Below are 27,878 nucleotides of genomic sequence, written 5' to 3'. Positions count from 1 at the left end.
AATCCCTTGTCTGGTTGTTAGTCTGCATGTTCTGAGAATGTGTCACTTGTAATGTGTCACTGTACTTGGAGTATCGAGGAAAAGGCTTCTTGAGACGTCATCTGTACTTCTGTGTAGAAGGTGTCGGACGTTTCGCTCCTCATCCGAAGAGCTTCGTCAGCAAACTAATAAGTGCTGGTAGCTTAGGCCTTAAATACAGTAAGAGTGGGCGGAATTGGTGTGCCAACACCCTCCTCCTATTGGTTCGTTACACTAACGCACTAACCGCATTAGCGGCTCTGCAGAAAGATGAGAGCATCACCATCTTACCAGCTGATAAGGGCAGATGCACAGTGGTTCTCAACACATTGGACTACGAAGAAAAAATAACAAGTCTAATTAGTGATGCCAACACATATGAGCAACTTAAAAGGGACCCATCCAGCAGGTATAAGAAAGAAATCATACACTGTCTCCAAAAGTTAGAGAAGGAAGAACTAATTGACAGACAGATGTATCATAGGTTATACCCTGGGGAGGCTACACCATGTATCTATGGCCTTCCAAAAATCCACAAGGAAGGGTTTCCCCTCAGACCCATTGTCTGTAGCATTGACTCTACCACGTACAATGTAGCGAAATATGTAAAAACAGTCTTATCCCCATTGGTAGGCAACACTGATCATCATATAGAGAACACAAAAGGGTTTGTGGCGAGCATCAAAGACCTCAGATTGGAGCCAGAGGAAACTTTGGTGTCTTATGATGTGACTTCACTTTTCACATCTGTCTCCACCTCAGCAGCAGTCTCGGTGGTGAGGAAGAGACTGCTCGAGGACTCAACTCTGCATCGGAGAACAAAACTTAGTGCTGACCACATCTGCCAATTACTGGAAATTTGCCTTAACACCACATATTTTCAGTTTAGAGGGAAATTCTACAGACAAATTCATGGTTGTGCTATGGGCTCACCAGTCTCACCCATAGTGGCGAATCTGTACATGGAAGAGATGGAGAAACAGGCTCTCACATCCTTCTCAGGGACAAAACCAAGGCACTGGTTTAGATACGTGGTTGACACCTTTGTCATAATCAAAAAACAAGAAATTCAGTCTTTCACAGATCACATCAATGCGGTGGACACCAATATCAAATTTACTCGCGAGGACACTAAAGAAAACCAACTAGCCTTCTTAGACTGCAAGGTAATTATAGGAAAGGACAGACAGCTACTTACAGAGGTCTTTAGAAAGGCCACACACACTGACCAATACCTGCTTTTTGAATCAAACCATCCACTACAACATAAACTAGGGGTTATTAGGACCCTCCAACATAGAGCGGAACAAATACCAACTAGTGCTGAGGGAAAGAAAAAGGAGACACAACATGTCCAGAGAGCGCTCTCAACCTGTGGGTACCCACGGTGGGCTTTTAACAAATGTCAAAAGAAGAGAGTAGGGAAAGAAACCCAAAAGCCCACAGAAGCTAAAAGGAGAGGAGTGGTAGTCCCTTATGTAGCGGGGGTCTCCGAAAAACTCCAGAGGATCTTATGGCAACACAAAATTCCTACCTATTTCAAACCAGTAAATACCCTGAGACAAAAATTAGTGCATCCTAAAGACAAGGCTCCAAACCAGAAACAGAGCAATGTGGTCTATTCCATCCACTGTAAAGATGAGGAATGCAAAGAGCACTACATTGGGGAAACTAAGCAAATGCTCCAAAAAAGGCTTTATCAACATCGCAGGGACAATGCTAGTGGTCCTCAATCAGCAGTACATCTACACCTGAAAGCTACCAATCACTCTTTTCAGGACAGCGAGGTAAAGATTTTGGCCAAAGAAAACAGATGGTTTGAAAGAGGAGTAAAGGAAGCTATTTTTGTCAAACAACAGAACCCATCATTGAATCGGAATGGTGGTTTGAGGTTCAATTTGGACCCTGTGTTCAGCAGGTTACTGAGACCAAAACCCACAGCTCTTAGTCTTGCTAATGAGGTGAAGGCAGGGCCGAGCCAGAACAATAGATGCTAACAAGCCAGTATCAGAGTCGTTCATACCCAATTCAGGGAGCGACACTTCCCTTTTATCGTAGGTGTGAATAACAGGATAGGATTATACCACTGTAAAGATGAGGAATGCAGGCTTAGTGTAACGAACCAATAGGAGGAGGGTGTTGGCACACCAATTCCGCCCACTCTTACTGTATTTAAGGCCTAAGCTACCAGCACTTATTAGTTTGCTGACGAAGCTCTTCGGATGAGGAGCGAAACGTCCGACACCTTCTACACAGAAGTACAGATGACGTCTCAAGAAGCCTTTTCCTCGATGGACAACTCCTGTACGACTGAGAGCCTACACAGATGTACTTGGAGTAGTCAGTGTACAGCTTGTAAGGCAGTTTCAATTTACTGTCCCTGAAATATGTCAACACACAGCCATGTTGGAAATGAGAACCATATGCCTAAGTTCACCAAGAGAGGGGCTCATGTTGTACTTCATAATGTCACAGCACATGTTGGAAATCATGTTTCCCCTGAATAAACCGCAGCTCTCCAATGCCGGCAGCACTCATGCAGCCCAGACTATGACACTACCACCACCATGTTTGACTGTAGGCAAGAAACAATTATCTTGGTACTTACCTGTTTCCAGCTATTTAGATGTTTGTTATTATTTAGTCATTATTTAGTCTGAATCTGTATGACATAAAAGCTGTATACTGACTACTCTAAAGCAAAACAGAGTTTCATTATTGTTGTATTTTGAGAAGAGGTACAGCTATAAAAATGTGTTAAAATGTGAGGGGTGGACGTTCTTTTTTGAGATACTTTACCATATCATCCTACCTTGTCCTTGATTGTCTTTGACTGGGCCCTTAGGCGGGGTGACAAAATGAGGATAAAAACACCAGTGGGAATGCTAACTGGACCAAGTGGCAACTTGACCTTTAGATTAAAAGTGAAATGTTCAGTCGGCAACTTTCGTGGCGAATCCTGATGTCTGGAGTTCAAACTGAGCGAGCCAGATCTCTGTGAACTGTGGATCATTTATCTTAAGCTTCATTGTCAGGTCACTTAGCAACCAGCAGAGGGCAAAGTGAGGCTACGCTGGTGACAGTTGCCTTGAAATACACTCCCAGCTATCTTGAGAGGTGTGTGGGGTGGAGGGTATGGGGTAGGGAGGGAGTGGGGGGGGGCACATTAAATTGATGCCTCTTCTTTAAAAACAAGAATGGACCTTTTGACGGTCCTTTACATTCTCCGTTTTGTTTACATGAATTTCATGCAGTCATTGTAGATAATAAGGTAGACAATTATTATATCATTCTATATTACTGAGATTGTAGTACAAGATTTGCGCCAGGAATGGCATCCAGCGTAAAAACGAGCATTCATGTGATTGACTCGCTGTGGTGACACCTGACAGCAAAAGTGGGCAAAAAAAAATCCAAAAACACACAGTCGTCTTTTGCCACTTTGCACTTTGAATTTCACAGTTTCCCTTGATGATGGTTTTTCAGAAATACACTAATTAATAAATCATACAGTTTTGTACAGTAGTTAAATACGGCCTATTATTAGTCAAAATATATTTAAGCAAATGTTACATATTTTTGGATATATTAAGCATTTTCAAGTACTGTATAATAAAATGTAGCATTCTACAGTGGTCGCTAGGTGTCAGTAGTGTTACTGTAATGTTCCGTGAGACACGCAAGGCTAAGACTTGATCGCCGGAACAACACGGTTGTATTGCAGGTTCGAAATATTTCACAACAGGCACAATAATCCCCAATGAAAACCTCTAATAAAAGCATGAGCTACTTTTGCAGCCATTTCCCACGGAAGCTGAAAATCACCTCTGAACGCTTGATGTCACTTCCTGTCCACCTCTCTTCCAGGTCCTATAGGGCAGTGATCCCCAACCCCGGGCCACGGCCCGGGCCATGGGTCATTTGGTACCAGGCTGCACAGAAAGACAAAATAATTTCCATGATGTTTTTTTTTCAAAAGTGGCCGGATTCTCTCTGTTACATCTGTCTAATTTTTGCGTTGTTGTGTGCGTGTGCTAACTTTCTCTCGCCGCACAGATAGACTACTACTGTATTTTTAGCATTTTTCAAATGCTGATACTTTGTGGGAATTCATAAAGGTAAGTTTTGATGACTTATTGAGTGCTAATGTGAACATTTGTCTCGAGTTAATTCATGCTAGTGCACTGCCTTTTACCACACACGTCAAACAGCGATGTAATAATGTAACAATCTCTCTGGAAAAACAGCAGGCTTGAACTGGTGGATGGTGGGTCGGCATTCAGATGTTGTGCAGATGTACATAATACATTATAAATAAGATAAATTAGATCGCTATAATGTACCCCCCCCCCCCCCCCCCCCCCCACACACACACACACACACACACACACACACCACCACCACCACCCCCGGTCCGCGGGAGATTTGTGGGAGCACAAGCCGGCCATAGGGAACACATTTATAGTAACACACACAACTACAATTCTTATTTATGTCTTATGTGGCCTATTTACTTTTATTTAATCTTCTGTATTGTGTATTACGCGTTTAAAGGTGACTATAGGGGCGTTATTTTATGTCTGGAGGGCTCTAATAATGTTAAAAAAAACATTTAGAAGGTTTTAAACAGGTTTTCTATGCTTTTACTACAAAAATATTCCATTTATAAATAAGGAATCCTACTTTGCGGAAATGCACTTAACACGGTTGGGTCTGGAAATAAGTAACTGTGGTAAGCGAGAGATTACTGTACCGCAATTACTGTATTTAAACAAACAGTTTATGCGTGCAAGAGACAAAAAAATTGCTTTTTTATGCATGGAAGAAGGGGTAAGTGTTTGGATTGCTCATTGCGACCCCGCTCATACGTCTGTTTCTCCTCAGGGAGTTCCTGATGTACCTACAGCGCTACAAGTCCTTCTATGCTGCCTTGCCAGAGATGCTTTGTGAGGGGGAGAATGTGGTGGATGAGGCCACATGCTGGAGTGGAGATGGTGTGGTGGAGAGGTAAGATAATTCCCACATATTGAACACTGATGTGATAAAATAAACTGACCACAGTGGAGACGTAAGAACTATCTAGTCCGAAGTAAATCCTAAGACGTCATTACTTTATGTGTGAGTTTTAGAGAAAGAATAATGGTTGCAGATGAATCCAGTTTTAGTCCAAAAGTGATTCCAAGTGGATCTGTTTCTGAAACAGGCAATGCTCTCTTCAAGTCCTATTTCCATGGTAACCTCAGCCCTTGGCACTCTCATTTTTTGGCTTCAACAGAAGAAAATGGGTACGAGTGCCTTTTACCCATGATCCACCCTAGAGTGCTTGTCAGGTCTTTGTGACACATGTCACTCGTCAGATTAGGCTATACAGTATATTGTCGCTGATTGTATATGATGTATTCTTGGATTGAGACAGGATGTGTGCAATTTATGCAACCCTAAGTGGCTGTCAAAGTCATCTTGTCTCAAAGCAGACGATGTGCCAACAGCACACTGAGCAGACAACCCATTCATCAGGGCTAGTGACAGTGTGTCAGCACACAAAGTACAGTTGGCAGCCACTGCATGAGTGCCGGCAACATGATCAGCAACATATGATTTTGTTGCAAACATCAGGCCGAGTGACCATTTTTCACCTGAAGCTCGAGGAAGTTCTTATTGCTGGTCTGTGCGTGCGAGGGGATGAGTCACTTTTATTGCCAAGATGCTCACTTCCAACATCAGCGCTAATGGCTTTTAATGGTATACTATCACACTCTCCTGTTTGAGAGCCAGGTCTTTTCTTGTGGTGTCAAGTAGTCTTAGGGCGAATAAGAAAACAGAACCCTACTGAGATATTTGGCACACTCATAAACTTTTCAGACTGGCTTTGTGGTATGAGTCAGAAACACAAAAACAAGAGTGAGGATCTGGGCATTAAACGCATTTTGGTGCTATGATGCCCCCTGTGCCTCCATGTGCCCCTGATGAGGGAAGCATGGTGCAGCGATGGGGGGAAGGGGAGACTTGGCAGCATAAAGACTCATTGTGGAGTCAGCAGAGTGGGGCACAGCCCTGCCATGGGGACCCTCAAAGCCTTTAGGGTGAACAAAGACCCTCCTATGAGGCTGCATGGGAAATACTTTGCTGCCACTGCTACTGCCACTGTCCACACCATGCCTGGGAAAGTTACATGAGGGGCTACTATGAGAGGGTTAGATGACAAAATGGGAGGACAATTACAGTGTATTCATCATAAATGAATACTTGCCCATAACATTGACTATTTGGGTCCGAAGGACTTGTTGGGTTTTTCCTACAAATACAATATACGCACTAAACACAGACGGTCTCACATCAATCAATACTGGCTTCATATGATATTCAACAGCTGGAGGGGCGTTTTATGCAGTTGCACGGTGCTCATGCAACACACACAATGGAATGCTGCAATACCTCAAAGCACATTAAAGGCAAAGGGGATTGACATTCTCTTCCTCTGTATTCAGCATCTGATGACAGAAGGAGGAGAAGCGAGCAGCAAACAGTTGTAAACATCCAAACTGAAAGTGTGCGCTGGCTAGCATTCAAATATCTCAGAACATTTGCAGAAACACGTGTGAACAGTTTGCACCGTCTACCCGGAAAGATAAGCTCAACTAAAATAAGCCCACTTGTTTAGACAGGAGTAATGTGCTAGTTAGCTACAATGTTATAATGCTAAAATACAACTAAAAGGCATTCGGAAGACACATTCAAAGATGTCGTGATGATATGTAGTATTCTACACTGGTCACTAGTTGTCAGTAATGTGTCAGTAAGACACACAAGCACAAGACGTGCTCGCCGGAACAACAGGCTTTTATTACAGGTTTGAATTACCTCACAAAAGGCACAATAATCCCTAACAGATAAACAACGCTAAGCCAAAACTCAAACTCTGAATCCCCGACGTCGCTTTATGTCTGCCCCTCCCATTCACCTCCAAGCATCTGAACACATTTACAGCAATACTCACCACCACAATAACATGAACACAATAATAATACCCTTAAGGGTCATAGCATTACATTGATGAGACAATAGCCACCACAGGAAGAACTGTGCAGAACAGAAAGCTAAAAATAACAACAGCAAAAAAAACCTCCCCCAATGCTGACATGTGTAAGTCTATATGTCTTATTTCTGTTTTAAAATTAATTATTTTCTGTTATTGTGTCTACTATATCGGGGAATACGAGTGTAAAAGTGACCATGGGGTGTTATTTCATATCTTGAAGGCTCAAATAATGTCCAAAATGTATTTAGAAGGTCGTAAACAGGTTTTCCATACTTGCATTATGAAAATATTTGATTTACTGATAAGAAATCCTACTTTGCGGAAATTCACTTATCACGGTCGGGTCAGGAACCAATTAACCGCTATGAACAAAGGATTACTGTGCTTTGTTTAATTGCTATCACCAAAATGGTATTTAATTCTAATTATATAGTGTTGATCATATTGTACTGAGAAACCAATCCCTTTCCGATGTTGCAGTACAGCCATCCTTCTTCTATGCCACTTATCCTCACTAGTGTTGCGAGTATGCTGGAGCCTATCCCAGCTGACTTTGGGCAAGAGGACTGGTCGCCAGTCAATCGCAGGGCACAAACAACCATTCACTCTCACCTTCATACCTATGGACAATTTAGAGTTGCCAATTAACCTAACATGCATGTTCTTGGAATGTGGGAGGAAACCGGAGGACCCGGAGAACACCCACGCACGGACGGGGAGAACATGCAAACTCCACACAGAGATGCCCAACGGAGATTCGAACTCAAATCTTCCTGATCTCCTGACTGTGTGGTCAACATGCTAACCACCGTGCGGCTGTTGCTGTGCATTCTATTTACAATTTGATGGTTACCACCACACCTTTTCTCCTCACTGGTACTTTTGTGGTGGCATATCACAAAAAAGTCAAAGAAGGAGCAAAGTAGTTAATCCTTTAATGAGCCAAAGTCTCTCAAGATTTCAGATTTTTCATATTCTGAAATGAACAGTGTGTTTTGTGAGGAAGCTGCATAAGGTACAGTACTCAAAACAAATTTACCATGTGCACTGCTATCATGAACGTTTTAATTCTTTTTTTTGAACATTTTAATTCTACATATAGTTTATTTTAGTTTATTCACTATACCAAATTTGAGCTACAGCCATGGAGGCAAAGAGTAAAAATCTAAATGGACCACAACGTCCCGCTTTCTGGCGCCTGCCTCACCACACTCGGCTGTGCTGTTGCCTTGAAATTACTTAATTAGATGAAGGAAGGAGTGGGCTCTCAGACCTTGAGCCAGTGGTATAACATAGAAAAGTTAAAAAATCAGGAGACATGGAACAAAATCTTGCTGTTTGAACATTACCCAAGGCCCTTCTGTAAATGATTTTTATGGACTGTGCCACTTTGTTTGAACTCTTTGACCAACAAACCCTTGCGGGAATCACTTTGCATTGAGTTGATTTACCAAAGTGTGTACGCCAGCCAAGTAAGTCAGCAGATCTTTTCTTACCGTTTTGACTAAGGCATTCATTTTAATTCCGAGATCCAAGCCCCCATTAGAAACACTTAAGATACATGTTTCAAGTGACACAATTCCATTCCATTCTTCCATGTATTCCAATTGATGTGGGTCATGGCAGCATAAAAAAATAATTAATCACATGAAATTGGATATCTTCAGTTTCTTTCAAATGTGGATAAATATATATCTGCCAATGTGACTGCAGCATAATACCAGATCTGGAAAAAAAATGACTGTATATATGTACGTACGTCGTCCCTTGCCACTTCTTGGTTCAAATTTTGCGGCTTCACTCTGTCATGGTTTTTCAAAAATATATTAATTAATAAATCATGCTTTTTCGTGGTTGGGTATGGCTTATGATCAGTCAAAACGTATATTGGGTAGTAAGAGTGTAAAGCTGGCTATGAGGGGTTAGTTCATGTCTTGACGGCTCTAATAATGTTAAAAACCGTATTTAGAAGGTCGTATATTATATAATTAATATAATTTATAAATAATACATTTATAAATAAGGAATCCTATCTATCTATCTATCTATCTATCTATCTATCTATCTATCTATCTATCTATCTATCTATCTATCTATCTATCTATCTATCTATCTATCTATCTATATATATATATGTGTGTGTGTGTGTGTGTTTGTGTGTGTGTGTACTGGATGCCATCATAATACACTCCTGATCAAAATCTCAAGACCAGTTGAAAAATTGCTAGAATTAGCATTTTGCACATTTGGATCTTAATGAGGTTTTAAGTAGAGCTACAATATGTAAAAAGAAAGAACGGGAAGTGAGACAAAAAACATTTGGAATTTGGAATTTAAACCAAAAAAAATGTAAATAGGTTGTTTATCAGCTGATCAAAAGTTCAAGACCACAGGCTATAAAAGCCAAAATCTGCTGAAATTTTTCATTTTCTGTCAGGCATTCACACTGTCATGCCCTCCTGATGAAGAAGCTTTCTCTTTTTGAACGTGGTCGGATTGTCGAGCTGCATCAGCAAGGCATCTCGCAGCGTGCCATTGCCGCTGTGGTTGGGCACACTAAGACAGTCATTTTACATTTTTTGAAAGATCCTGAGCATTATGAAACAAAAAAGTCAAGTGATAGACCCAAAAAAAATCACACCTGCGCTGAGCCGGAGAATCCGATTGGCTGTCCATCAAGACACAGGGCGGTCTTCGAGCCAAATTAAGGCCCTTACTGGTGCCGACTACAGCGCAATAACCATCAGATGGCATCTGCAGGAAAAGGGTTTAAAAAAACATAAAAACAAATTCAAAGACCTCGTCTCCTTCAACGCCACAAAACGGCCCGTTTAGACTTTGCCAGGGAGCATCAAACATGGGACAATGAAAGGTGGAAAAAAGTTTTATTCCCTGATGAGAAGAAATGTAACCTTGATGGTCCAGATGGCTTCCAACGTTACTGACATGACAAGGAGATCCCACCTGAGATGTTTTCTACCCGGCACAGTGGAGGGGGGGGGTCCATCATGATCTGGGGTGCTTTTTCATTCACTGGAACACTGGAGCTTCAGGTGGTGCAGGGTCGTCAAACGTGCAGATGTTGCAGCGGGCATCCCTCATGACTGAGGGCCCTCGTCTGTGTGGTAACAGTTGGGTTTTCAACAGGACAACGCTGCAGTTCACAATACTCGCTTGACCAAGGACTTCTTCAGGGAGAATAACATCACTCTTTTGGACCATCCTGCATGTTCCCCTCATTTAAATCCCATAGAGAACATTTGGGGATGGATGGCATGGGAAGTTTATAAAAATGGCCATTTGAGGCCCTTCGTGAAGCTGTCTTCACCACTCGGAGCGATGTTCCCACTAGCCTTCTGGAAACACTCGCATCAAGCATGCCCAAACCAATTTTTGAAGTGCGTAAAAAAGAACTGTGGAGCTACTCATTACTGAGTCCTACTGGGACAATTTTTTGTTCTGGTTTAGAGAGTTTTTTGTTATTTTTTGAGCAATGGTCTTAAACTTTTGATCAGCGGATAAACAGCCTATTTCAGTTTAATTTTTGTTTTCAATAACTCACTTTTTCAAAGTGCTTTTTGTCTCACTCCCCCTTCTTGCTTTTGCATATTGTAGCTCTACTTGAAACCTCATTATGATCCAAATGTGCAAAATGTAAATTCTAGCAATTTTTCAAATGGTCTTAAGATTTTGGTCAGGTCTGTATGTCGATCAATGGGATGTACACAAACAAATATACCCACGCTGAATAAAAAATACCCATGGTAAATCCAAGCTACAGCAAAAGTAGTTTCAAGTGTTCACTCGAAGTAAACACAGTGATAATGATAAACATGTCAATAGACAGTCTAAAGACACTGGAATTGAACTGTCTGTTGGGACGCTGGATCCGAGGCGTACAGTGTAAATCTAACCTTACCACTCAAACTGAACTCCAACGTGACAAGAATGTGTTTGACTGTGTGGATGTGTAACGCATGTTTGCGCGCCGTTGTTATTGAAAGATTGACAACTTTTACGCCCGTCAGCATGTTTCAGAAATGATTCCAAAGTTTTAGATTTGTTGAGGGAGATGGACCACAGACATGCCGGTTTAAGTGCTCCTGAATGCCTTGCATTTTTATAAGGTTAGGACAACCCGTTTGTTTATCATTTTGACATCTGGAATTAATTCTGTCTATGCTGCAAAAGGCAGGGAGAGCACTGCGCCGGGCAAAACCCTTAATCCCCCAACCGACCCCTCCACCTCCCTCTGGCCTCTGCTAACTGCTTCCTCATTTGTCCAGTCCAATCAGTCCGTAGTGTTATTCTCTCACCTAACTTTCTGACATCAAGTGGAGCTGGTTCATTTGAATTCAATGATTGATTCTCATATTAATTATTGGATGTCTTCTTGGGTCCCAAGCAAATAATTCAACATTAAAGTCACAAAAATCGTTCTAGAATAAGATTTTAAAGGTATTATATTAAAAGCTTTTAAGGCACCATCATTGTCAGAGCCTGAGAACATGACTTTTTTCAATTTTTTTCGTGTATTCTTCGTGGATTTCAACTCAACTGCTCAACTTTCTGCTCAACTCTCATCTGTGGACCCTGGTTCGATCCATGGGCGTGTGCAGGGGTGGACCAGTCGGATTACAAACACTCGCCAAATGTGCTGTGCTTTAGGTGTCACGTGGGCTGAAGCACAGTATACAGTAGTTGGCCTCGTATGAGTACACACCTGGGTTGAAAATTATATGCCTTTACCCGTTATGCTTATGTTAAAATGTATCCTTTTTGTAGTGTCAGACTTTGTGATTTTAAATTGGACTTGTAATGTGTGTGGCTGTTCATATGTCAAAAAAGACATAATCATGAATACAGTTGAAACCAGTGAAATAATGACTTTCTATGATTTTTCAGTTCCTTTGCACATTTTCCATTTGCGTTTAAAGGGAAACTGCACTTTTTTTGCAATCTTGCCCGTTATCCACAATCTTTATGTGAAACATGAACACACATGTCTTTCCCTTTTCTGCCTAGCATCCAGCAACCTTATTCTCTGCTTGGGGGGAGTAAAATTAAAAAGTAATAGTCGTTGGCGGCTCTCACAAAGTCTGCCATGATTAGTGTTAGCCAACTCTCTCTTTATGTTGCTGTTGTTGTCGGAAGTAGCGTTCATTGCTGTGGGCTCTGTGAAATCAATGCGCCCAGCTGGAGGTGTTTTTGAGTTGTTTCAATAGAGGCCTTTAGAGGCTGACTAAGGTGAACCCCATTCCCTTCATTGGTAACTGCTGAAAAAAGTGCATTTTCCTTTAACATCGGCAGCAAATTTTCTTTGTGCCGCCAACAATCCATGTCCACTGTTTATCCCTTCTTGAAGTTTGGTGGCCCATTCCTTTCCCATAACCCTTTGCTGCTGTGAATGACCCGCTTGACATTACTGCATCACTGCTTCCACTTTTCGCTCCTTTTGAGAATCTGCTGCATCTGTGCAATGTCTTTACTCTCTCTGCAGGACTACCAGGATTGTTAAAGTTTATAGTGTCCTTGTACAGGTGCTGAAGTTATTAAAAGGTACTTTATATATAGATTGTTGTGTTTGCACATGTTGCTTTCTGGGTTGTACTTGTTACGTTAGGAGTGTTTATTCGTTTCCAGTGGCCTGAAGTGGGAATTTACGATAGACCTTGGAGGCATTACATGTTTGTAATGTGCCGCTTAAATTTTCCAGCATTCTATTGCGACTTGTCGTGGAAAGGCCACAGTTTTTACTGCGTCTTGCTTCTGCTGTGTGTCCACCCTGTGGAGTGGGTTGAACTAATATAATTAAAGTGCCACAATAGGCTGGCGTGCTTGACTAGAGCGGTGCCTACTGAGTGAGGTACACACAGTGCACTCAGCAACCTCAGCGCTTAGCCCATTGGCATGGCATGGCATGGCATGGCATGGCATGGCATGGCACTCACAGCAGGAAGTGATGAGAAACGGGGCGGGGGGGAGGAAGCACGCATGAGGACGCAATGGATGGCAGGAGGATGCTGAGCTAATTGATGGATGAGAAAGTAGAATGAAGGATGTAGGTCAGTGGGAAGCAGTGGCTTTGCTAGAGCCACTGGATCATAGAGACTGTTTGCGTGTGTCCCATTGTCCTGTGTGTGGTTCCGTATCTTACTTTGGCAGACATTCAGATCCATCACGCCATTGAAATTGGTGCCAGAAGCAGTAATGACATGGTCTGTCTCATGCATAAACATCACTTTGTCCAAGGTTTTGCCTGTAAAATATAAGGGACAATGTTGCATTTAACTGACAAAGCTACAGGTGGTCCTCGTGTTATGGTGTTTTGTTTTACGGTAAGCACTCTCATACATTAATCAACATGAGACTTGCTCAAGAACTACAGTAGTTACAGCGAAATAATACACTATGTGCGGATCATATTGTAACATCTACCCGGGTGGTATAAGGATGAAAAGTAGATGGTTGATCAACAATCCCTTTATTGCGAATACATAACAAGCGACTGTCAGCCACAACCATGCCAGAATAACATCAGCAAACTCAACTGTCCTCCTCACGCACACACACACACACACGCAGTCAGGACTCATGTCGGAAATCACAAAACGCTTCAACACTATACGCAACTGCCAGGGTGCCACAGCATCCTTGAACATGTTCAAGGAGCTGATCCCTGTGAAAGTGGCAGCAATAAAAGGTTGCTAGTGCTTTTGCTTGAATTAAGTTAGTGTTTTATGTCCTTTGTGTGTTCTGTGTACATCCAGTGTGAGAGACTAAAGAGTTAATTTAGGTATAAGGTCTAACACAGTCTAGATATATAACCCGAGGACCACGTGTACATTTTTTCTAAGAAGACAGCAGTGCTATACAGTAAGTAGCTGTTTGTTATACATTCCAAGGTGGTCAAGGTAGTGGTTTAGTTCACTTTGAACATGCATTACTTTACAGTGCATTGAAGGTCGTTACGTTTACACTTAAACAATTCAACATGTCTGAGAAAGAGTTGGAAACATCAGTGGTACTTTGGCGTCTTTTGTGATGTCATATGATTCAAAAGTGCATTTTAGAGGTGATTTCAACCAAAAAGTATGGTTGAATTTAGGATTTTACAACCTCAGAGGTACTCAAGGCTTACTAAAATATTCTTTGCTTGCATGAAAGTAAAATATCATTGTGATACAAATGTTCTTGAAAGTATGTAATGTAGTTCTTAAAAATACTTGAATGTGACATTGAAACAGGTCTTTGTAGGAGCTGTCACTATGTGGTGGGTTGCCGTTTAGGAAAGTTTGATTTCTGCTGTAACTGCTCGTTACCTATAGAAGCCATTCGTTCTGCAAAAACTAAATAGAACTCCCTGGAAATAGAGCCCTGCGGTATGAGAACGATTGCATACGTCCTCGGTGCCCTCACACACTTCTTTCTGTTCAACGTGCCTTTTAACTGCTGTTCAAAGGCTGAGAAAATCCACCTTCAAACCTCCACTTTGATCCACACACACGCCTCTTAAATGCGTGGACATGGGATTATGGCCTTTTCAGGCATCACACTATTCCTGTGTCCCATAGCATACATTCTGCATCAACACTGGCACGCACTTAGGCAACAATTTTGCTTTTGAGAGAAGTCAAGTGCGTTTTTGCATGAGTGCGAGCAGCGAAGTCTAAAACTTTGATGTTTGATTCTGTGGTTCACATCAGCATGGAGGCAGGGTTTTGTGTTAAACGTTAGTGTGAATGCATGTAGATAGCTGTGTGGTATTTAGCATCAGGGTGAGGATCTGAACAGGGTGTTTGGGTTGAGACCCAAATTCCAAGTTTGAGGCTAAGTCCCGTATGTCATTGAATGACAGCTACGGAAGGAGCAAGGCAAAGCTCACAAAACGCCACGCTGTGCAAACAACAAAGGTACAGTAACGCACTGTGGAGTGGTGTTTGTGTGTGAGGACCTGTGATCTGCGTACTGTGTGTCTGTGCGGTAACCTGAGACCACAGGGAAAACGTTCCTAGAATTCCGGGTGGGATTGGGTGACGTGGCTCGTTCACTGAAGCCCCCAGAGTGGTGCTGGGAATGCAGCCTTTGCACGGAGGAGCGACAGAATGAAGGGAAAGTCCCCACACCTACATGTAACACAAATGCATTCATATACCAGGGGTGTCAAAACCTCAGGGCCACATACTGAAAAATTAAAGGATGCAAGGGCTACTTTGATATTTTGTAAACCAGCACATGTAGATAGGTTAAGAAGTTATATAGATTTCAAGAAATAAAATGCATCTCAACTTTGTGCTACGGGTGAAAAAGCGTATTATGAACATGAATGTTCCCATTTTTGCTGTTTCCTTTTTTTAATTCAATTTTCTTCTTAAATAATTACTTTATTCCCATAATATCAACTTTTTGCCAACCTAATTTTCCAAAAATGACCATTTTTTTTCTTTATGATATTTCGACTTAAAAAAATATATAGATATTTTTTTTTACTTTCATCTCTATTCTACTAAAATTATGTTTTCATCATAATATTGCAAGTTTATTTTTGTAAAATTGCACCCTTTTTTCTCGTTAGAAGACTTTTTTCTCTTAATATTTTGACTTTATTCTTGGTTAAATTACAGCTGTTTTTTTTACATTTCTGTTGTTTCTTTAAATTGTCCAACTACTTAAACTTTCTTCTTGTAAATTTTTTTCTCGTAATTATTACTTTATTGCCGCAATATTTTGACTTTATTCTCATAACATTAGATATTTTTCTGCAACCTAATTTTCCAAAAAATTACAACTTTATTCGTTGTTTTGTTTGTTTTTCATAATATTACGTCTTTCAAAAGATTATGCCTTTCCTTAACATGTCACCTTCATGCTTAAAATGACATTGTTTTTTCCCATAATATTACGACGCTATTGTCGTAAAATTATTATATACTTTTTTCTCTTTATATTTTGAGTTTATTCTTGTAAAATTACTTTTTTCTGTTTTTTTTTTAAAGTTTTCTTGTTAAATTTTTAGAATGTGCTGGGGGCCAATAAATAAACAGCCACAAATGGCCCCTGGGCCGCACTTTGGGCACACCTGATATATACAGTATACACAAAATGTAATCAACACAGAAACAAATGCTAAGAATTGCCCCACTGTCTACCCGTTTCATTTTAATGTAGCATGAGTTCAACTCATTACAGGGATATTTATATCACATGTTTCTTATCTCTCCTGTCTTGCCTTGTTTGCTTTATTTTTAAGTGATTGAGTTTATTATGACACTTTTGCAGAGCTGCTGGAAATGTGAATTTCTCTTGGAGATGAATAGAGTATCTATCTATCTATATAACATGATACAGACATGTAACAGATGCTTGTTGGTTGTTTTAGAATAGAAAAATGTGACGACAACTCTCCATTATAACTTCATCCTGCTGCAAATGTTCCGATAGCCTAGAAATTGTAATAACGCCAATAAGAAAAAAATAGTCCAAAATCACACTAAAACCTTTAAGATTTTCTATAGGAAAAAAATGTCAAAATGAGGTGAGGGAGAAGTCTTGCCGCTAAAACCAAACCAAGAACCTCTCAGCTTCACTTTACTGACCGACTTATGTTGACGCTTCCAATTTCTAATCTGCCACTGATTGACAGATAGGCCCGATCATGTAAGGGTTGTGGTTGGGATTCCGGCCCAGAAATGTCAATGTCAGTGCTACCAGCTGCCCGACTCGCTTTGAATGAGTAACCTTTGGCCATATTTCACTCACTGCTAGGGCTGCAGTTTGCACAGGTTTGCAGTATAAAATGTGGACTGTTTGTGTGTGTGTGTGTTGGGGTTTCTGGTTTCTTAAGAAACCTTCTAAATGCACCTGACTATGTCTGTCTGTATATACTGCATGTTCTCCAGTTGTGCTCTTTATCTTTACCAGAGACTAACCATTGACCCCCTCACTCAGCACCCTCACCATCTCTCCGTTCAGTACAGTAAAAATGCTTCATTCCTTTCTGAAGACGGATTGTGCTTGATTTGCCTTGGAAAAGTGCCAAGACCTTGTAACCCATAATGAATATAAGACAACCTAAATGACACTTCTTTTATAATTATATTATATAATTATATAGATAGTTATATTATGTTTGTTATATTATAGTAGTGACAGCAAGGACAAGATCGGTACAAGCGGCCTAAATGAGTTTTCTTCGTAGGGTGGCTGGGTTCTCCCTTAGAGATAAGGTGAGAAGCACTCGAGTAGAACCGCTGCCCCTCCGCATTGAGAGGAGCCCGAGGTGGCTTGGGCACCTGGTCAGGATGCCTCCCGGACGCCTCCCTGGGGAGAGGTGTTCAGGGCACTTCCGACCAGTAGGAGGCTTCGGGGAAGACTCAGGACACGTTGGCGAGACTATGTCTTGGGATCCGCAGGGAGGAGTTGGACGAAGTAGCTGGGGAGAGGGAAGTCAGGGCTTTCCTGCTTAGGCTGCTCCCCCCGCAACCCGATCTTGGCTAAGCAAAGAAGATGGATGGATGGATGGATTCTTATATTTCTTAGTTGCTTGACAGTTGTTTGATGAGTCTGCGTTATTGATCACCAGTATCTTAAAATTGGCGTTATACCCTGAAAAAAATACGTTGCTCCATCTTTTGGAATAGTGTGCAACTTTTTGCATCATCTTATCCCATAGATCAAACAAGAATAGTATTTGTTTGTATAACATTCATTTTGCCAGTAAAGTTGATTTACTTTTGCAGGTGATATCAACTTACTTTTTACAAGTTTACTTTTTTTGACATCATCTGCAAAAGTAAATCGACTGCACTTGCAAAATGAATGTACAAACAAGGACTACTCTTGTTTAATCTGTGGTATAAAATGATGCAAAAAGTTGCCTTACTATTTCCCGGCAGATAAAACACAATATCACGTATGTTGTCTATGTGTTGGTCAGTCTGTCCGGTATAAGAATTGGCATTTTAGTGCGGTGTGTTAGCTAACGACTAACCGCTAATGTTATGGAGTAGAAAAAAAATCATACCATATCTCTACTTACTTTAAATTACAGTCATTTGTAAACATCAGCTACAAATGACATTTGAAAGAAGTATTTGAAAACAACTTGATAGCACTATGCTGTGCCTGCACTTGCATGCATTTTGCCTCCGCATTGTCCCGCAATTCGCCATGGCAATGCATGTCATTAGATGGCATCCCTGAACAGAGTGAAGGCTAGCTTGTGCACTATTTGCGCAGATGTTATGCACTGGCGCGCAATTCGTGAGTGACAATGGTGCACGTTACTCGCACAACTCACTTATGTCAAGTACTGTTTACGTCTAGTGCGCGATATAGTACACGTGCCGCACATTGTTCTCACATGGGTTTACATTGTCACCACCACTTCCCACATCTGTGAAGCAGTCGTGGCATTATTTGGTCTCGCTCTGTTCCGCGTGACGCCACGCGATAACAGGCATCTTCCCTAGCTTCTCTAATTCCTCTATTTGCAAGGGACCTACGAGAGGTTGAACTCCAGAGAAGAAGCTCTCATTGCAGAAAAGAAAACATATGTCTATATTACCTCACACCTGCAGAAAGAGAATACAGAAAGAGCAGGAAGAAGGCATAAAGTAGAAAAAAAGAAAGCACAGAAAGTGTGGGAAAGGGAATTGCTGAGTAGAAGCCATCGCTTTAGGCGTTATGATCAGTTGTTAACAGAACTTCACAAGGAAGATCCAAGAAATTACTTGAGAATTCCCCCATGACTTTCTCCAAGAGGGGGTAGGAAAGTTAACCATTCATGACAATGAGACACACTTTGATACGTACCACCCGGATTGTTTGCACATAGGTTGCAGTGCACGGTTCACGGTTCACGACTAGTTCACGAAAATGATACATGCCAGAAATTTTGAACGTTTCAAAATGTTCTTTGCGCAGTGGCACAGAGCCCCACAGAGTTTACACATAGTGTACTTCACACGTCTTTATGATGAATTTACTCATTGGCGGGCCATTGGCACTTAAAATGGCGTAGCAAAATGTGTGCAAGTGTAAACTAAGCTTGAGTTTCATGTAAGAAGTCTTTTGAAGCTACTGTTAATTACAAATGACATCAAGAGCCTACAGTAATTTTACTTATTCATTTCTACAATATAAAACCTGAAAGACTGTAGCAATTAACCAACGACATCACGAACATTTGTTTAACTCTTACCTTAAAGACCAGTCTCCCACTTTTTCAAATGTCTTCATTGGCCAGTGCTCAAACGGTTTAAACTGGTTGGCAGTAATTACCCAGAATTCACTACATCAGGTGAAGTTACCTAGTTACCTATACTGTAGCTTGTTAAGGAATAAAAATCAAAATGACCTGTGTTTTGAACAAATGCAGACAATTTCAAAACTTCAGATATTCATGTCAAGAGACAAACTCTGTTTTTAACTGATTGTCACAGGCTTAATTATGTTGTTTGCTAACTTGTCTAACCTTTGAGACACGTTTTTTTCCCAGCTAGTCTTTGTGTCTGGCTAACTCTAGGTCACCGGTGTGTGTGAGTGACAGGAAGATAAGCTCTGGGGAGAAGTCAATTGGCATCACCTACAGGTTTGCATGTATACATCTCAAGGTGCCAAATTTTGGTACAAAAATACGTACCTGACATTACCAAACCAATGTATTGTTCTCTTGTTGAGGTCAGTTTTTCCATACAGCCCTTGCATTGGATCTTAGTGGGTTTTTGCAGGTGTACCTAATGACGTGAGCGTGTTTGTTTCGTTAAATGGTCCTCAAAGCGCTCTACAGTATGCTCACACTGGAAGAATACAGTCCAGATGTGACACTTAGTCGAGCCTGCCATTTATAAAACCGTATATAATAAAAAGTCAGCCATTACAAGAAGACAAAGCAATCTTTTATGTAGAAAAAAGAACAACAAATATGGATTTAATATTTTTTCTCCATGTTGACTGCCAACTCGAGGCTGTAGATCATGCTGTGGTTTGACTCAGACAGACAAACAGACAAACAGGTGGTCAGAGCACACCAGAGGATCATGGCACCCCCCCTCCACCTGTCTATACCCCAGTGCATAGTTCACTGTCCTGGCTTTTTGCCTGCCTGCCTGCCTGCCTGCCCTTGTCTGCCTTCCATACACCAAAAGCCCCTCCAGTTCCCCATGCACACCCAAAACCTCTGCTCGCTACGCCTTTTTCTGCATGCCAACAGAAGGGGAGATAACAAAAAAAAAACCCTCAATCATTCAATAAATTATTTGAATGAAAAGGATACATTTGGCAGTAAACCACTAACCCACTAATAGTAAACGAGTAAAAAAAAAAAAGGTCATCCACTTAATGAGGCTCTAATAATCTAATAATAATTTAAAAAATATTTACAATGTGACATTTATCAGTTAATTCCTCGTGTGTATAAAGGATTTTTTAATGCAGCAGTAGCTCTTCTAGTGGCTTTGCGTGTACAGTAAAATTTGGCAATGCTGCCACCTACTGGCTAACTTGCCTCAATGAAGACGATATGATCGTTGACTTGACACGTTTTAAATTGGGCTGCCACTTTATTTTCCAGCAGGGTTTCTGATTCAGAATTTGACTGAACCCTGACTGGTTTTATAAGCATTGTTGCCTATTTATCTAGAACAGTGCTTCTCAACAGGGAGTGACATTTTTGAGTGTTTTCCTAAAAGTCTGCTTGGTCTACTTGCATATGTGCTGAATCAGTGAAGTGGGCGACATACTGAGGTGGGGTGGGGTGCACACACTCTGGACTGGTTGCTAGTCAATCACAGAGCACACAAACAACCATTCACACCCACGGACAACTTAGTCTCAAATTGACCTAACGTGCATGTCTTGGGGATGTGTGAGGAAGCCGGAGTACAGTAATTCCTCGCCACTTCACGCTTCAAATTTCACGGCTTCACTCTATCACGGTATTTCAAAAATATATATTAATTAATAAATCATCGCTGTCACATGGTTGACTACGGCCTATTATTAGTTTTTCAAAAATCCATATTTAAGCAAATGTATATGTATTTTGGGCCTAATGTAAGCATTTTCAAACATAAAAATGGCTAAATAAATTTAAATACAAATAGAAGGCATTCAGAAAACTCACTTGACACATTGTAATATGTAGTATTAAACACTGGTCACTAGGTGTCAGTAATGTTGCAGTATGTTTCATTGATGATAGCCACCACAGGAAGTACAAAACAGGAAGTAAAAATCAAAAAGGAGGTCTCCCTCTATATTAGTTTGTCTTATTTTGTCTGATTATGTCTACTATATTGAGTAGTTTAACTGTAAAGGTGACTGTAGGGTGTTATTTCATGTCTAGAGAGCTCTAATAATGTTAAAAACCGTATTAAGAAGGTCATAAAGTTTTCTCTGTTCTAACTACAAAAATATTCTATTTATTAAGAAGGAATCCGACTTTGCGGAAATTCTTATCTGGAAACAATTCATCGCGATAAACGAGGGATTACTGTACCTGGAGTAAACTCGCAAAAGCACAGGGGAAACATACAAATTCCACACAGAGATCAGGGTTTCCGCGAGGATTTTCTGAAGCTGTGGTGGTGGGCTGCATGGGACTGCCGCCGCTGTGTCGTACCAGTGAAATAATGTTGATTTATTTACTAACTTATTGAACTTATTGAACATTTTTCAACAACCGGCAGAACATGAACAGAGTTAAACTGTTAATTTAATGGCAAAGGTGCTGAGAGTACTTGGGTAGGAAATGTTGAGCCTCCTTTTGTTACCTTACCTATTTAGTCCAGTAGTACTATGTGGCTAGTACAAAAGTACAACATTTTGTACTATTTGACACAAATCTAAATTAAATTTGATGCCTGTTTTAGAGCAATACGAATACACAGGAAATTAGTTGTTCAATAATATATATTTTTTAGTTCGAAACAACACAATTAACTAAATTAACTAAGCTACATATGTATCTATATAGCATATACAGTATATACATTCATTCAATATATTGCTTAACATTGTTCTCAAGTTTTAAAAAATCATTTATTTTGTAGTGGCGGGCCGCCACGATCAATTACATGTAGCAGAAACCCTGGATATACAGTATTCCAACAGATCTACTCATAGACCAGACCTTGACCTCCAACTTTGAATGTTGTAAATATGCTGTGGAAGAATTTGAGAGCACTTACCTCAAGAGAGACTCGTAGGACTCTTAACCGCAGCCAATGTTATGCTTTCAGTGCATGTTATTGACCACAAGAGTGCAGTATGGAAGCTTACCTCACTTCCCTATCGAGTCAGCTGCTTGCAACTGTAGTTCAGTGTGTGTAAAGGAAGCCTGGGCCCACCCTGGGCAGCTGTTGTGGCACATCTCTTTTTTGGTCTTGGAATTGTCCTAACTTTTCTGCCTATATGATATTAGAAATATTAGTAGCCCAAACCTAAGCATTTTATGCCTTACATCAGTAGTTCCCAAACTTTTTACAGTCGCGTACCCCTTCAGACATTTCACCTGAAGCTTTGTAACCTCTACTCCTGCACACTTAAAACCTTTTCAATTTTGAATGGGTTGAATTTGAGCTTCACCTTTTTTGTCCTCTCACGATGGCTTTGATTTAAGTGTGCATATTAATTTAATACCAAATTGAAGGGGAAAGTTTACCAACCATGATAAAGCAGTATCCGAAGTACAAAAATGATGTTTTCACTACTGCGCTGTGCTGGGATTGGAACACCTATATACATGCAATATTCAAGAGTAAACACTCATAATGCACAAAATAACCATTAGTCTTACTTATTTGTTCATATGATACACGCAGAGCAATGAACCACTTCTCCTCGATGAGGGCATTTGTGCAAGAATCTGAGCCCGGAAAGTTGGGCAAGATCAGTTTGTTATCGCTGATAAATTGATCCTTGTTCATTAGTCCGGAGTAGCACTGACTCCAGACAGGGTTGGCTGGGTGTGATGGTAAAAATTTGCAGACTGATTACAAAATAGATGGATAAAAAAGTGCTAATGATGAGTATCGAGCACCTCCAGGGTACAAGTACTCTTACTATGGTGCACTTTGTTGACTTAAGTGAATCATTACTCATTGATCACGCGCACCTCTCGGTGCTTCTTTTTGCTACCCAGGTTTTGTTTCAGTTTGCTTAGAGAGCATACCAAGACAAGACCGGACTTGGATTCAACTGACAAGACAACGTACAGTACTTGTTGAGGTGGCTTAAAATATCCACATACTGTACAAGGACTTAAAGAATACACTGGTGGATTTATAGGCCAAACATAAAAGATGTTTAAGTGCACGTCAGTACCCCTCCAACAAAATACAACTGCATTAAGTTTGATCGACATTTAGTGTATAAAATCTTCTCGTTAACTTGTAATGCGTCAACGCAAAGTGATCGTACACTCAATCTAGTGCTTAAACATACGCTACATGACAAACTAAACTTATGTTTTTCAGGGTGAAGGGGAGGCCCCTGTTGTATTATGTTCTCTGAGGGGAGGCTCACTCTTTGAAAAACCCTGATTAAAATGCAATCAACATTAACAATAATAAACAGATAAGTGTAACATAATAGCTGTGCCTAATTAAGTCCATTAGACCTTCAACCTTACACTGTACACCTTGGTCTCGGTTTAATTGGCAAAGCACTGCAGGGATCAACATTGTAGTATGTAATTTCACCCTGACCACACGTCCATAAGAGGTCATATATCTTCGGTCAGACTCAAGCTGCCCCACACAGGTGTCTAGCCTCAGGTGATGTCCAAGACAAAAAAAATGTAAAGTGTCCTTGATGTTAATCTCCAGGACCAAAATGGACCAAAATCTTGGAAAAATGATATACAATCCTCCGATTAGTGTAGCTCTGTGCTTCTCAAATAGTGGGGCGGGCCCCGCTGGCGGAGACACGGTGATCTGTCGGGGGGGGTGAGGGGCAGGGAGGACTTTCAATATTAGTACAGACCTGCCAACATGTATGAATTTGTCATACTCGGCATGCAATTTGACTCTTAAATATGCTTGTATGCTTCACTGCTCTCCATTTTGCATTTTCGATGGTTTCAGTTTTGAGTTCAGTCTGTACAGTACAAATAAATAAATAGCAGGGCTGTCAAGTGATTAAAATTTCAGATTAATCACGGTTTTTAAATTAATTAATCATGACTAATCACCATTAGCAATTATGTCTGAAATATGCCCATTTTTACTGTATTTAATGAACAGAAAGATAAATGACAGTGCAGGGTTGTATATATTTGTATGTATTAACAGCTCCAAATGAACTGAATAGTCAGTCAAGCTAAAAGATACCACACAAGTCTAAAAATCTATTTGTCCAACACTAGTCTTTTTAATCATAGCAGAACATTTAAGATAAATTTACTTGTTTTCAGTGTATTTTCAAGCAAACTTAAATGTAGAAAATTGTACATCCGAATTAAAAGTTACAAAGTTAGTGATAAGAATATCCCCTAATGTTTTTTTTTTTTAATCTTCCTGTTTATTTACACACACACATGCATTATAAAGCCTTTTCTGTGATGTATTCGGAGTGTCCCTGAATGCATCTCGCGTTCTTGTAATGAATGAGGCAGAATGAGGCAGTGTCGTTCCCGGGATGAACGGACTAGAGGCATGGTGAGTTGGAGAAACATACAGTATATGGTGTTGGAATTGTACTGCTGTTGATGTGTTCAAGTCAGAATGAAGTTCTCAAAGAGCGTGAGAGTCTGTGTGCGCATGCGTTTTACACAAAAAAATCGAATGTCATTTATGAAATAAATTAGTTACCGACGTTAACGCGTTATTTTTGACAGCCCTAGTAAAGACATATCAGTTTCTCGATAGCATTTCAAATCGGGGGGCGCAGAAACATTTCTGTCCCCCAATGGGGCCGTGACAGAAAATAATTGAGAACTGGTGTCAATGGTGTAACTCGAGACAAAAATAACCTATGGTCTGCTTCTTTATTCTTTTTTTTATCACCGAAAGGACACATGCCTGAACTCAACATCAGTGCCTGACACAGTTTCATGGTTCTAGACATTTGTCCCCTTGATGTATTGGAATAATACACGCTTATCCAAGTATTCTTCTCCATAGGTCATCAAGGGCTAGCTGCACAAGCCACAAAAGTAATATCCAGTGGAAATCTTTGACATTACCCCATTGATGAGCCCCAAGATAAATAATCATCAAGGCAAAATGAGTTTCAATAGTTCCACATCAGCTCACGATTAGTCATGCAGGCGCCTCCCTTGCAGTACGAAATCATCAAAACTGTTTCCAGCTGACTTCAAAAACAGGACATTTGAGAATGTGAGCTTCGGCGGCTGACAGCGCGTTGTCGACCACGTCTGCAGTTGCCAACAGGACCTCTGTATTTCTGACCCTGCATCAACTCTGCCTTCCTCTCTGACTCATCACTCAATATAACAGCTTTGCCAGGGCTGCAAAGGACCATGACAGAAGGCCCTGCTAGGCTACCAGCCAGGTCCACAAAATCACACAGCTCCCTTGACTCAGCTCCTAAAGAGAGGAACAGAGAGAACATTGGAAGACTTATTCCCACTGAGGCGACGCGGTATTTCCAAGTATCCATTAGGTCAGTGTCTCACTTGGGTGCACAGACTGGACATGAAAATATTTATAAATCTTTTTGGCTATCAGCTAAAATTCCCAATACAACAAATTGTCACAATTATCACAGTCAAACCAGTGCAAAAAAAAAATAAATGTGATTTTACAGTACTTGAAGCGCATACACAATTCAAGCAGGAATTGATCATTGTAATGTTGATGTTCAGAATTCTGGTGTTCGTGAATGCACCTCACCGTGACTGTGACTGGTGGATAATGAGGAAGTGTCGTGTGTCGGTGTGGAGAGCGACAGAGAAATGTGTGCAAGTTTACCGTATTGGAATTGAGCACCGCTGTCGTCGGCAATCAAGTTTAAAAAGAGCGTCAGACTGTGTTCCTCTGATGGGATGTTGCAATACTTACAAGACGCCACCTGCACTATATCACCTTCAAGCACTTGCTGCAGGTGGCTGAGTCTGCTTTTTTTAAGCACCGAAATGAGGCGCCGATAGCAACTTAGTTCTTTGGTCCGGTTACTACTGTTTACGTTGCCATTGTCATATAGTTTTCCTCTTTTAACACAGTCAATTTTAAATGTAACATGCTTGGCATGTGTATGATGTTTTTCTAATTTCTCACCATGTTAGGTTAAGCAACTGCGCACTAATTTTGCTATTGCTTTGAACTTATGACATATTGTTGTTGACCCAAATATAAGATGATAATATAAGATTCAAGACTCGTTTGTGCAACAAAAAAAAAAATCAAAGACAAAAAAACACAATATTAATCATTTTTTAATCAGTCAACAACATGAGAAAACTTGTCTTTTCACCTTCACTTTTTATGAGGAAAAAGTCATTCGACATGAAGTCATGTATCCCCTACTCCTGCACACTTAGAAAACATAAACCACAATAAGCACACAATTAAACATCTTAGTTTGATATATTTAATTCATTATTATATGATTATACAGTATACGTCATGTTGAGTTTGTTTGGGGGAAAAGGAACATGGCCTCCTTAATTGTCCGTTCATTATTGTATGCTCAAATACGCTGTAGTAGCTTTTTAAAAACACATTATTTAGAACACTTTGTGACAAGCTATGGTAAGATGTGGGCATACAAAGAATAATCAGTAAAACAATGCAACTAATGTGACACATAAAGGGACATAAAGTACAGAAATCAATAAAGAAATTACCTGAAGAGGCTTATTACTGAGCTAAATGGACATATGAGCACACTAGCACTCAAAATTGTGGACTTTCTAACATACTGTAGCCAGTGCAACCAGTCAAGAAACAAATCATAGGCTGGGAAAATGCACTAATTAGTCACAGACCGGCTCTCGTTTACCACGCAATGTAAATGTAGTCTTCAAGATTAAACACTTTTAATGTACAACATAATCACCAAACTTACTTATTTGTTCATATAACGCACACTCAACATTAAACAACTTCTTTCTTCTGCGCTGCACTCCCTGCACTGCGCGGGGCTGTTCACATGCGCATTACGTAACTCTCAGTGTTAAGTGCTAATTCTGTCACGCGGTTTTTAATTTTTATTCACGTATCCCTCAGGACATTTATGACAATTTGGGAACATGGGCTCTAAAACACTTTGGGCCTTTCCCACTTTAGTAACAATAGCCATTATGATATATTTTAAAATGAAATTTGTTACTGGTGTCAAGTACACTTTATTAAAAGACTGCAAATTGTAGCTCCTTCCACCAGGTACTACTGAGACCTACAGTAAGACCACTGCAGTGCCAGTGTGTCTGGATGTTTACCAGCTTTGCACACAAAAGATGCCAACAAGGGGTACTTTGTAGAGGCCTGTTGGTGGGCCTGGTTAAATTCGTACTAAATAATAGGTCAGGGATTGAGACTGTAAGAAAGTCTGACATAGATGGAAAAGCACGCTCTTTGAGCCTGCCTGCCCTGGAGATGACCTCCTGCGATTTGCTTGCTGCTTCTCCTTGCACTTTTTATCATCTTTGTGTCTCCATGCTAATTAAGTTGCCTTAAGGCGGCAACACACTGTACAAAGTAGAATTTGGGTATCATGTGGAAAAACAGAACTTTTTCCCCTGCTTTAAATATGTATACCGCTTGTTTATCATTGGAATAAGCCAGGTAAGAATACTGTTTTGGTTGGAGGGTCTTACTGTTCTGTGCATATAAAATACTGTAAAAATCTCAATAGT

At 40.5% G+C, this 27,878-nt stretch overlaps 1 protein-coding gene across 3 annotated transcripts in view; it reads left to right on the top strand.

The window, feature by feature from the left end:
* LOC129177668 (glypican-5-like) overlaps positions 1-27,878 on the top strand; it is a 142,604-nt gene that overhangs the window by 63,644 nt on the left and 51,082 nt on the right. For all 3 annotated transcript variants that reach the window (XM_054769030.1, XM_054769029.1, XM_054769028.1), the window contains one exon: positions 4,903-5,025. In XM_054769030.1, coding sequence (XP_054625005.1) covers positions 4,903-5,025 — 123 coding nt within the window. The remainder of the gene's footprint in view (positions 1-4,902; positions 5,026-27,878) is intronic.

Source organism: Dunckerocampus dactyliophorus, chromosome 2 (assembly GCF_027744805.1).
Source record: "Dunckerocampus dactyliophorus isolate RoL2022-P2 chromosome 2, RoL_Ddac_1.1, whole genome shotgun sequence".
Classification (NCBI taxonomy): Eukaryota; Metazoa; Chordata; class Actinopteri; order Syngnathiformes; family Syngnathidae; genus Dunckerocampus; species Dunckerocampus dactyliophorus.
The sequence above is the reverse complement of the archived record's forward strand: the minus strand, read 5'-3'. Positions and strand labels throughout refer to the sequence as shown.